Raw genomic sequence first — 11,892 nt, forward strand, 5'->3', positions numbered from 1 at the left:
CTGCCACGATGTTCAAAGGTCGACATCAGGTCGTTGCCGCGACATAAAGACCAGGAACGCAGACCTTGAGTTAGAGCGTTTCGAGCGATAACACGCACTTGCTCTTTGCAGAGTGCTGCGCGTCCTCTGCAGGCGTTGGCCAATCTCGTGCTCCGTTCGGTCTGTTGCTAGAGCGCAATGTCCCTGTCCCGTGACCGATACCGAGCCGCGCTGACTCGGTCACGTGACTGCTGATACGGCGGCGCGGGGGCGTAAACGGAGCGGCCGGCGCTCGGCCGAACAGGAGGATTATCAGTCTCCCCGGCGTGCGCGCGCCGACCGAAAGCGCCACCTCCCGCCGCGCTCTCCGCCGCCTCGCGATGCGTGCCGCGCTAAGCGCGTGCGTAGCCGCGCTGCTGTTCGCGGCGGCGCTGGCGCGCTACGAGCCGACCTGGGAGTCGCTGGACACGCGGCCGATCCCGCCCTGGTACGATGAGGCCAAGTTCGGCATCTTCCTGCACTGGGGCCTGTACTCGGTGCCCAGCTTCGGCGACGAGTGGTTCTGGGAGTTCTGGCGCGGCGAGCACGACAAAAAGTACGTCGAGTTCATGGAGCGCAACTATCGGCCCAACTTCACGTACGCCGACTTCGCGCCGCAGTTCACGGCCGAGTTCTTCGAGCCGGACCGGTGGGCGGACCTGTTCGCCGCCGCCGGCGCGCGCTATGGTGCTCACGACCAAGCACCACGAGGGCTTCACACTGTGGCCGAGCAAGTACGCCTGGAACTGGAACGCCGTCGACACGGGGCCGAAGCGTGACCTGGTGGGTGACCTGGCGCGCGCCGTGCGGAACCGCACCGACATCCGCTTCGGCGTCTACCACTCGCTGTTCGAGTTCTTCAACCCGATCTGGCTGGCGGACAAGGCGAGCAACTTCACGCAGGTCACGTTCCCAGCGGCCAAGTCCATCCCGGAGCTGTACGAGCTGGTGTATGGCTACGAGCCGGACGTGATCTGGTCGGACGGCAGCAGCCAGGCGCCCAGTTCCGACTACTGGGGCAGCAAGCAGTTCCTCGCCTGGCTCTACAACGACTCGCCGATCCGCGACCGCGTCGTCACCAACGACCGCTGGGGCACGGACTGCGGCTGTGCTCACGGCGACTTCTTCACCTGCCACGACCGCTACAACCCGGGCGTGCTGCAGAAGCACAAGTGGGAGAACTGCATGACGGTCGACCGCTACTCCTGGGGCTACCGGCGCGAGGCGGTGCTGTCCGACTACCTCACCATGGACGACCTGACTAAGGAGCTCGCCGAGACGGTCAGCTGCGGCGGCAACCTGCTCCTCAACGTGGGCCCCACGCACGACGGCCGCATCGTGCCCATCTTCGAGGAGCGGCTCCGCCAGATGGGTCAGTGGCTCAACATCAGCGGCGAGGCCATCTACGCGTCGCGTCCGTGGACGCACCAGAACGACAGCACCACGCCCGGCGTGTGGTACACGCAGCGCGACGGCAGCGTCTACGCCATCGTGCTGGACTGGCCGGACGACGATGTTGTCCAGCTGGGTAGTGTGACGCTCGGCACCGACAGCAAGGTGTTCATGCTGGGCTACGACGAGCCGCTCAAGTGGGGGCAGACGCCCGGCGCGCCGGCACACGTGAAGTTCCCCGACCTGGCGCAGGTGTCGGCCCGCTGGGCCTGGGTGATCAAGATGAGCGGCGTCCAGTCGGCTGAGACCAACGAGCTGTAGCGACGCCGGGCCGGAGGACCGCCGTCCCAGCGCCCCTCGGTTGGAAGGTGTCGGGATGCAAAGACGTCGCAGTAGACGTCAGACGGAGCAGCAATTTAGACGACACCTCTTCGCCGACGCTTCACTTACGTGGAATGTCGGCGGAGAGGGCGGGGTAGAGTGGTGCACAAAGTTATGGCTTGGAGTTAACTGAAGAATTTGCCGCAGCTGGTCCACGGCGATTGTGTACACGTAGCGTCGCGATCGCGCAGTTGCGCACCGCAGCTGTGCAGGACACTTGGTTAGTTTTCCATCAAGCCCGAATCAAACCTCGCGATCGCAGAATTTCAGAGGTCATTGCAACCCATCATGAAATAACTCCGTGACCCTGTTTCACCAAGAAGGAATTTGAATAACCACAGCTGACTTCCTGCACGCGGAACGCCTCGCTTGTCCAAAATTGACGAATCCCTCCAACAGCCGGCGGCACCGATTCTAGTCCCAGGTCTGAGGTGGCGCGCGGACGCGCGGCTCACTACAGAGCATGGGATGAACCCGTCAGAATGTGACAGCGGTCGGGTGTTTGGGTAACGGGCAATTGGGATCGGAGTTGGAAGGTGAAAAAAGCAGGACCTTCGAGACGAAGACAACGTTAACGAAGTGAGGCATTGCGACGCTGCGCGACGATCGAGGAAGATATAATGCCTTTACGGGTACCTTTGTCTATACATACCTCAGTTGGCGCGACAGGCTATGGCGTGAGATGTCAACGCTGGCTGCGTGATTAAGTGTACAGTGCACCAACGCACGCTTGCCCATGTATTTTCGACTGTGTTCGTTGAGATACGCAAAATGCTCACCGACTTCTCCGGAATGCTCTCATGTTTTTAACCACGTCGGTGGTCTAATCTGCTGGAAACTTGTGAGGATAAACTTCAGTGTATCGCAACACAGACTGCCTTTATTGCAAGAATCCGTAGGACTCAGTTACAATACCGCAACGATCAACTGGCATCAGCTTCGATCGTATGTAAAACAATGGCAATTGCACCATGACAACTCCGTGTGCTCACAAGGTGAAAAAAACAGCGATGACGAATGAGCCGACCTTGAACTGTATTTACAATGATGTGATGAGAACGTAGCTGACACAATTCCAGGCCGCGCCACGCCGGACCGAACCCTCCCCGCGCCGACAACGCACGCCCTCACACGGTCCTGGCCCCCGCCATAGATACGCCATCTTCCGTCGCGCGTGTCACAGACTGTGGCGGTCTGCACGGCGATGCGCCCCAGGGCTCAGGGTCGCTGGCGGAGCCCCGCTGGTCCATCCTCGCGCTAAGACGCAGCGGCGGAAGGGTCGCCACGCGCCGAAGCGGGTCAGAACCACCGGAGGACAGGTCACGGCCCACCATCGGCAGCAGTCCAATAGACCCACAGCCGGTGTGGACGACCATCGGCAAGCAGTCCAATAAGACCACAGCCGGCTGCGGCTGACAACTCGGCACGCGGTCCGACAGACCACAGCCGGTGCGGCACGACCATCGGCAGCGGTCCGACAGACCCACAGCCGGCAAATGGATGACCATCGGCAGCGGTCCCGACAGACCCACAGCCGGCAAGGATGAACCATCGGCAGCGGTCAGGCAGACCCACAGCCGGCTGCGGACGACCATCGGCACGCGGTCCGACAGACCACAGCCGGCTGCGGACGACCCATCGGCAGCGGTCTCCGACAGACCACAGCGGCTGCGGACGACCATCGGCAGCGGTCCGACAGGACCACAGCGCTGCGGACGACCATCGGCGGCGGTCAGGCAGCCCACAGCCAGAGCTCGCTGGCCACAAACCCGCCGCCGGGCCGCTCACAGCCGGCGGTGGTAGTCGGTCTTCTCCAGCTGCACCAGCGGCTTGAGCTGCTCGCGAAGTTGCGCAACATCCTCTGCGGACGCGTCGTGGCCCTGCGGCGCCAGCACGCTCAGCTCGACCAGGTGCGACATACCGACCGGCTCCCAGCTCTCCCGACGACTGTTCTGCGGAACCGACGCGTAGTGTCAGCGCCGTGACCCAGCACGAAATGCAGACAACAGTATGGGCGTATGGTTTGCATAACAATCGTTCGTTGGAGGAATTTCGCATGCGTTAAGTTCGTGATGATACGGCGAACAGGATATAACGCAAACATTCATAGTGTCAAACTTGTGTCGGGCCAAGTGTCGCTGATTTTGAGTTGCACACAGATTCGGGACATAGAAGTAATTCTTTGATAGGTTTCGAATCCAGTCATACGACTAAATAGTGGCCTGAACAAATATGGTTGGGATCTTCTAAAAACTTCCTGGTGTTGAATTTCTCAACCTAAGCTGTACGCCGAATAGGTATAAAAATTGTGGTAGAGCTCTACGCCTTAGATAACTGCGCGGAGACCAAATTTCAGTGAAATCCGAGAGGTGACAGTACAGAATTTGCCACCCTAATCCTTTATTTGTGAACACAGCCACAGCCGTGGCTTTGTGGCGCATCACGTGCGCGTCACGATCTGTTCACGGGGCCGCCATTTGGGACGGGAGCGGGCTGATCGCCGGCCATCGTCCCACTCTGCCCTGCCGCCATCGTCCCACTCCGCCCTGCTGCCATCGTCCCACACTGCTCTGCCGCCATCGTCCCACTCCGCCCTGCTGCCATCGTCCCACTCTGCCCTGCCGCCATCGTCCCACTCTGCCCGCCGCCATCGTCCCACTCCGGCCTGCCCGCCATCGCCCCACTCCGCCTGCTGCCATCGTCCCACTCTGCCCCGCCGCCACGTCCCACTCCGCCCTGCCGCCATCGTCCCACCCTGCCCTGCCGCCATCGTCCCACTCCGCCCTGCCGCCATCGTCCCACTCCGCTGCCGCCATCGTCCCACTCCGCCTGCTGCCATCGTCCCACACTGCTCTGCCGCCATCGTCCCACTCCGCCCTGCTGCCATCGTCCCACACTGCCTGCCGCCATCGTCCCACTCCGCCCTGCGCCATCGTCCCACTCTGCCCTGCCGCCATCGTCCCCATCGTCCCACTCTGCCCTGCCTCCATCGTCCCACTCTGCCCCGCTGCCATCGTCCCACTCCGCCGTGCTGCCATCGTCCCACTCCGCCCTGCTGCCATCGTCCCACACTGCTCTGCCGCCATCGCCCCACTCCGCCCTGCTGCCATCGTCCCATACTACCCTGCCGCCATCGTCCCACTCCGCCCTGCCGCCATCGTCCCACTCTGCCCTGCCGCATCGTCCCACTCTACCCGCTGCCACCGTCCCACTCCGCCGTGCCGCCATCGTCCCACTCCGCCCTGCTGTCATCGTCCCACACTGCTCTGCCGCCATCGTCCCACTCCCCCTGCTGCCATCGTCCCACACTGCTCTGCCGCCATCGCCCCACTCCGCCCTGCTGCCATCGTCCCACTCTGCCCCCTGCCATCGTCCCACTCCGCCCTGCCGCCATCGTCCCACACTGCTCAGCCGCCATCGTCCCACTCCGCCCTGCCGCCATCGTCCCACTGCTCTGCCATCGTCCACTCCGCCCTGCTGCCATCGTCCCAAGCTCTGCCGCCTTCGTCCCACTCGCCCTGCCGCCAACGTGCGCACATCGCGGCACTGCACGTCACGTCGTGGAAAAAAAACACGCCGCGCACTCCCCTTAATCGGATCACATGCAGCATGGCGGCGGGTGGACGCCTGGCGGTGGCCGCGTTTGACCGAGACAAGAACTCGCTGCGGGGAAACAGCCGCTGACCGTGCGAGATGAGACGTAAACACAGGCCATCGAGCGCGTACACAGCCATTCGTGTTCTGTCAACAACGCGTCGAGCACGGCTGACAAACAGCTGTGATTGCACGGCTAACACGAAACAAAGCCGGCCGCGGTCGCAGCCAGGAATAAGTCGACACTGATAGCACGGCTGAAGCAGATATTGCACACGGTGACAACGCAGATCCGCTCCGAGCACTTCAGATGCCGGTCAGAGCGTGGCTCCTTCAAGGGTAGGCAAAACAGTGCTGAGATCACCGGCTGACACAGGGGTCCCTCAGCTACCTCGGCATTAATGTCGACCCTGTCATCTACACTTCTTATGTTTCCTTCCATTGCAAACGGGTCCTACCATAACACAGGCCGTCTGAGTTCCGGGACCCCTTCCTGTCCATGTTCAGCGAATGTACGCTGGTCCACTCGGGGTCCCTTGCCGGTACATCTCTTCCCTTAGACGTCATGGGCCCTGTGTTTCTCTTCCCCCGCTCCCTCCCCCACTAATGCAGAGGCCTTCAGCAGCGTTCGCGGGCCAGCTCGGGACCCTGCGGACCCCGCTTGGGAACCGGAACCCCAGGACACACGTGACACAGACCGGCCTGTTCAGTATTGCTGACGCCTGCCCTCTGGCCTCTCTGAGGTGGCAGGGCAGGGGTTCACTGACTGACACGCGAGGACCGCACCCTACAGCCGCAATCCCTTAGCACAACCCCAACCAGGCCTTCGCGCCCTCCAACCGGCACATGATCGCAGGCCCCGATTGCTTCTCGGGCCCTACAGGGGGGGGGGGGGGCGGAGGGGGGCACGTGGCCCGATGTCCCGCGCGCCCGAGCTCCTGCCGGCGCCTACCCGGGCTCGTGGCCACCCCATACGGCCGGGGATCAGGACTGGGCCACGCGGCGACGGTCGGTCCGGCGCCTGGGCGGCAGCGGCGCCGCCAGTTAGCGCGGAACATAACAACAGTGCTCACTTTGTATATCTTGTAGACCAGAATCTTCATACGTCCCTTGCGAAACATGAAGCCTTTGCTCATGTACTCGTACTCCTGCTTGAAGCCCATCTCCGAGAGGAACTCCAGCACGTTCGGGGTGCAGCCAACATCGATGCTGTTTCGCAGCACGGTCGGGCGGCTCTTGTCACCTGGGAACAACCCGCGATCCATCAACCACTGCGAATAACGCCAAATGCAAGCAACGCATTGCAAAATTTCATAAATGCGCCAACCACGCCGCCGTCATGCTGTTTAACGGTGGCCAATGTGGATTTGCTCACACATTTCAACATTCTTTTAAACATTTTTTGCAGTTTTCAACGGTGGGGAGAATATTCAGCAGCTAAGTAAAAACTAAACAGACAAGGTGAGCAGCAAGCCCAAGCGGCAAAAGCGTAAGAAGTGAAGCTCTAAGCAGTGAAATTAGGTCGGCATCAGCATCAAAAGAACGCTCTACAGACTCCCCACGATTTGCACAGCACATCTCCACCGGCAACTGTCAAGTCGCCCGCCCCAGTCGCGGGCGGTCTCGCGTTGCTCACGGGTCGCGCATCCACTCACCCACTTCGGGCTGGCCGATGTAGCGCATGGTCCAAGGCACGTCCGGATGGTCGACGGCCTGCCTGACGTACAGCGTCAGCGACTGACCGCCCGCTGTGGAGCCCCGGCCGGACGGGTCAGCCAGCGCGCGCCGACGCCGCCGTCACCCGTGCACGGATCACCGCGGCAAGTCACCGAACGGCGAGCAAAGCGGGGGGTCCGAGGCCTCGGAGGTGTCAGGCTACTTTATATTGATTAGGGGGTGGGGGGGAAGTTGGGTGAAGACGTGGTCACATTGAGAGAGATCACATCAGGCTAGGTCGAAGTGTGAGATAATAATGATTGCGGGCATTATGTCTCACCAACTTCCACGGCCATTCGAGACGGATGCCTTCACCCAGGCTTCACGTGGGATGCGGTGATGGCGTGGCCGGGGCTGGAATCCAAGACTAACCGGTTCATAGTCAAGCGTTCTAACCACTATACCACCACCGCCCACTCTACCACCAAGTATGAGAACTCACACCGGACATTGAGAGCGAAGCTGCAAACAAGCCTGGTCCCTCTCGCAAGATGACAGCGATGTGCAGTGATGTGTCAAGCACGCTGAAGGGCAGCCGTACATCGCGAGCTGGCCCAGTTTGCCGCACGCCTGGAGGGCGACTGACCTGGGCCCAGGGTGAGCACCTCTCGCGGTCGTGGAACGTCTCCACCTGCTCGTCCACGTTGTCGGCTAGACCGCGCAGGCGGTGGATCAGCACATCTTTGGCGCTCTGTCTAGAACACTACCCTGCAGCAGGTACTCCTGGAATATTGACAATTTGTCTGTGGATCAACATGCGCTGGATTTTTCCAGAGTGTACACAAAGATTGTATGAAAATAAACCATACCAAGCCTCAAATTTGAATCAATCCTTTTGAATTTACAAGTTGGGCAGATTTCGTAACAGCATAAAACAACTTTTGCATTTGCATTGCACAAACATAAAAACACACTACAACTCGGAGCATGGCATAGGTGACATCACTCCCTTCATGTCACGTTAAATCCATAGAACAAATAAGCATCAGCTCATCATGCAGTGATATTCTACAGGTGTATAATGGATTACACTTATCATCCCCAACAGTACCTTATTGCTTACGAATGAACTATTTCCTGCAGAAATAAATCCACATGGAACATCACCCAAATAAAACATAATGCTGGATCTCACAAGGACACCTGGATTACTGTGCTGTTCCTGTGTGTGCAAAAATAACTAAAAAAATAACCAACATATGTACCTGATTTGGGACCACCTTTGTTTGAATAGCAGCCTGCAGCATCTCCTGGGCTGACACTGCTGCACACATGTCTGATGAGAAGGGCCTGTTGGGGCAAGTGGTTAGCAATGGATATTGAACAGACAAAAACCAAGCATCACAAGTCATGGCTGCTTAGCACCTGGAAATCAATAACCTTATTATTGGAAGATGAGATGCAAGATGAGACAGCCTGCAAAACATACTTGAATGATAATTGTAACCTCAGCATACACACATAAATGGCTTCAGACAGGGTACTTGAAGCAGTGTTTTTTTGTAACCCACAATTATAGAGCAATTAATGCCACATTGCACCAAACATTATTGACAATCATGACTGTGGATATATATATATATATATATATATATATATATATATATCACTGGACAATGCTTTGGTATCTTTTGGCCATGCTTGAACCAACCCAAAATTTCCAAGGATACTGAATACTTGACTGGAAATAAAATTCAGCAAAAAATACATAACAGCACTAGCCTCTGCCTTAGGGAAAACCTGGCCTTTGGATCCATGCATACATTGCATTCTATATGGAGAGGAGAGGGTTTTTTGACAGAGTGTAACCAAAGTGTGACAGTAGGAGGAAGAAGAGGGAGCCTGAATAGTGCAAGATTTCATTTAGGTGTACTGTCAACCATGTTCTGATATCTTTCCTTATCTTTCACACAATAAGAGTCTAAAACTGTCTGTCTTCTTATCATGGTAAGCTACACACCAATCATCAGTTCATGTCTCTAGCTCAATTATGCCAACCCAACATGGTCTCTTTAAGGAAAATATGTGAGACACGACATAAACAGCAAAGGTGGGCTTTTGACAGCATAACCAGCATGTAACCAGGGAGGGAGAGTAAGTTCAAAAATGACAAATATGCATGTCATTTATGGAAGATCCCTTAAGGCCAAAATGGTGGGATACTTGCAAGCATTGCACACATCACTGAACCGGATTCCTCTAACAAGAAACAAGCACATCATTCGAGTCATATCTCTAACTCAATTAGAACCCAAACAGGCGTTGCTTTCTGGGTCAAAATGATTTAAACAGCGTAGGGAATGGAGTGTTGAAAAATGTCCAAAAACAAGAAACGCAACTGATGGACGTGCCATCAGGCAATGCCATAGGCATTCAGCCATCAAGACATCAGCAGGTAGTTTTAGGTTAATGAAATAAGACTAAATGAATTGGCTACAGAGCCACACTCAACGATTAACTCGGCCCCCTTACCTTCAGCCGTCGAATCCGAAAATAAAACCTTAGCACCGCCCCTCGCGATCAATCCACGCTGCACACCATGCTAGCGCGCGGGACGGACAAGCGTTGGTCGGCGTTTGGTCCCGAATGTATCAGAATGAAGCAGCTCCGCCATAACTGTATAAAATGTTTTCTTGAGCCATGACAGCATAACAAGAAATTATATAATATTTTGATCGAATCTTTATGAAAGTCACTTGATTGGTTAGAAAAAATGGTAACTGGCGGAAATTTTATTATAATTTTTAAGTCAGTTAACTAATTTTTGTAAACAAATTCAACAGATTTACCAAACCAATCTCTGAAAATTTATGTAAATACTTATTTGCCTACAGCAGCCCAAATTTTCTTCCCCCGTGCTGTTCGTTCCCGGCGCTGGTGGCTCCGTTAATTATTTTGCAGGAATCGGGTGAATTGCATACCCGCGGAACGCGATGGCTTCCCAAGCCCCAGTACGAGTGTCACCATTGATCAAGGTAACTCGTGGGGTCGTTATGGTAAGCAGAGCTGTTCCATCCTGCATGGTTTGTGCGTCAGCTTTGCCGCGTCCCGGAGGTGTCTTGTTCTCTTGCGTTATGTTTTCAGTGTGCGACATGTATGGGCTCATTGGGGGTTTGATATCTTGAATATAGTGAAAATGTTATTCTGCTGGTGTGCATGCTAATTTTTCTGCTGAGGTATTTGACATTTATGAAGTTATGGTTGTTCCTACCTATCGTGCGCTGTGACATGTACATCCAGTGTTGGCAAAATATGTTGAATTTAAGGTCAATTTACTGCTTAGCTGCATACAATAGTCTGCATATTTTAATCAGTGCATGTCTCAATTACAGTGTATGTAGTGGCCATATTTAGTGGTTAAAGAAAGGTAAAGGAATGCTCCAAAATTTAGGATGTTAAAGCAACCATCAGTTTTGATGAAATAAGCCCATCAATACCAGCTGGTGTACTTTTAAGTAGAGAAGACTGCTCTTTACAACACAGTTTGTCCATTCACTAAATATGTCATTCAATATGTCACTGTTTGATTGCCTAATAATACCTTTTACAGTATAGGTCAAGAGGTAATTGATGGTTGTTATGTCTGCAAATGGTGCTCATGAGTGTCAGATGCAAACAATTCAATAGTTGTCTTTTTATGGGTCCTGATCACTAATGGTCAATGAAAAAACCTTGATGACATTGAAATAGTCTGCAAAAAATGATTAGCATATGCTCTTGGGCATGTAGCTCTAAAATTAGAGGGGTTTAGGTCATAGCGATGATAGGGCTGTGAACTGCACCAGGTGGTGTATAATATGGCTTTTTTTAGTTAAAAAATGCTATTCAAATGTGAAGACTCCCTTTAAAGCCTGTGGTTTACCCAGAAGTCCACATATAGGAGCTGAAGGTAACAGCTACTTTTCCATTATGCTGTCCCACCCATTGTTCCTCCCTCTCCTGTCTTATGCTAATATCAATCAGGTTGTGGTAAGAGCAACAGTACTGATTGTGGACAGCAACAGCAGGAGCAGCAGTACTGATCATGGACAGCAACAGCAGGAGCAACAGTAATGACAGATCACTTTCCCCTGCAGGCTGGCCGGTGGTCGGCACTGCTGGTAGGTGTCCTGTACGGGTCCAAGCACTACAACACGCTGTCAAAGCGCGAGGTGGAGCTGCGCGAGATCGAGGCCAAGCAGAAGGTCGTCCGCGACGCCCAGCTGGCCAAGGAGCGCGCCGTACAGAACAGGGGTATGTTCCTGCCACCGCACTGCCTTGATGCCAGCTGGCTGGTGGTAGTGATGGTATGCAAGTGCTGGTGGCATTTGTCATAGGGATATTTGCTGCTGGTGGGAAACCTGTAACTAATTACCTTTAGAGCCAATGTTGCAGGTGTTGTTAGCATTTCTTGTTGTGAGATGTTATGGAACTTACCTCTTTCGAAGAGTGATGTATGTTTCTGCAGTGGGCAGTGGAGGAAGAGTTTTGGAGTTGACACTATTATGTCTGTTTCAGAACAAATGCTGTATCTGGCTAAAGAAACCGGCACGCCTGTCCCCGCGGATTTCGACAAACAGTACCCAGTCTCAAGCTAAAATATGCCTGCAATACGTGTTGCCGTGTGCGTGAATGTACTACATCGCTGGTCAATATAGGTATCAAATATGTCTTCTGCGTGTCATGACACTCGTCAAATGCAAACGTTGGGAATGTGTGACTTGGCCAAGTTCTCAAGCAAGTGCATGGAAGTAAAACTCTTTAACTGCCTGAATGGCGTACCTGCCATTCGATGAGCGGCGTCGCCCTCTC

The 11,892-nt window shown here is 54.9% G+C and overlaps 3 protein-coding genes and 1 pseudogene across 3 annotated transcripts in view; 2 read left to right on the forward strand and 2 right to left on the reverse strand.

Moving 5' to 3' along the window:
* Nucleotides 1-45, reverse strand: part of LOC119090271 (neurofilament medium polypeptide-like) — a 38,985-nt gene extending 38,940 nt beyond the window's left edge. The window contains exon 1 of the mRNA XM_037213055.1: nt 25-45. Coding sequence (XP_037068950.1) covers nt 25-45 — 21 coding nt within the window. The remainder of the gene's footprint in view (nt 1-24) is intronic.
* A 268-nt stretch (nt 46-313) lies between these two features.
* On the forward strand, nt 314-2,461 carry LOC119090608 (alpha-L-fucosidase-like; annotated as a pseudogene).
* Nucleotides 2,462-3,575: 1,114 nt separating this feature from the next.
* On the reverse strand, nt 3,576-9,653 carry LOC119090272 (mediator of RNA polymerase II transcription subunit 18-like). The gene is given in 7 exon segments (XM_037213056.1): nt 3,576-3,743; nt 6,450-6,628; nt 7,041-7,133; nt 7,681-7,792; nt 7,795-7,824; nt 8,307-8,391; nt 9,574-9,653. Coding segments are annotated over 6 exon segments (651 nt in total). The 5' UTR covers nt 8,376-8,391; nt 9,574-9,653.
* A 287-nt stretch (nt 9,654-9,940) lies between these two features.
* Nucleotides 9,941-11,750, forward strand: LOC119089538 (ATP synthase subunit e, mitochondrial-like). The gene is made up of 3 exons (XM_037212272.1): nt 9,941-10,076; nt 11,178-11,334; nt 11,599-11,750. The coding sequence occupies exons 1-3, from the start codon at nt 10,035-10,037 to the stop codon at nt 11,676-11,678; spliced, it is 279 nt and encodes a 92-aa protein (XP_037068167.1). The 5' UTR covers nt 9,941-10,034; the 3' UTR covers nt 11,679-11,750.
* The last annotated feature ends 142 nt before the right edge of the window (nt 11,751-11,892 follow it).

The sequence above is a fragment of the Pollicipes pollicipes genome, unplaced genomic scaffold (genome assembly GCF_011947565.3).
Source record: "Pollicipes pollicipes isolate AB1234 unplaced genomic scaffold, Ppol_2.1 Scaffold_3087;HRSCAF=3621_pilon_pilon_pilon, whole genome shotgun sequence".
NCBI lineage: Eukaryota > Metazoa > Arthropoda > Thecostraca > Pollicipedomorpha > Pollicipedidae > Pollicipes > Pollicipes pollicipes.

Coding starts and splice junctions, on each gene's coding strand:
- LOC119089538 (XM_037212272.1), top strand. CDS start 10,035: ATGGCTTCCCAAGCCCCAGTACGAGTGTCACCATTGATCAAG. Junction 10,077..11,177: donor GAGTGTCACCATTGATCAAG/GTAACTCGTGGG, acceptor TTTCCCCTGCAG/GCTGGCCGGTGGTCGGCACT. Junction 11,335..11,598: donor GCGCGCCGTACAGAACAGGG/GTATGTTCCTGC, acceptor TGTCTGTTTCAG/AACAAATGCTGTATCTGGCT.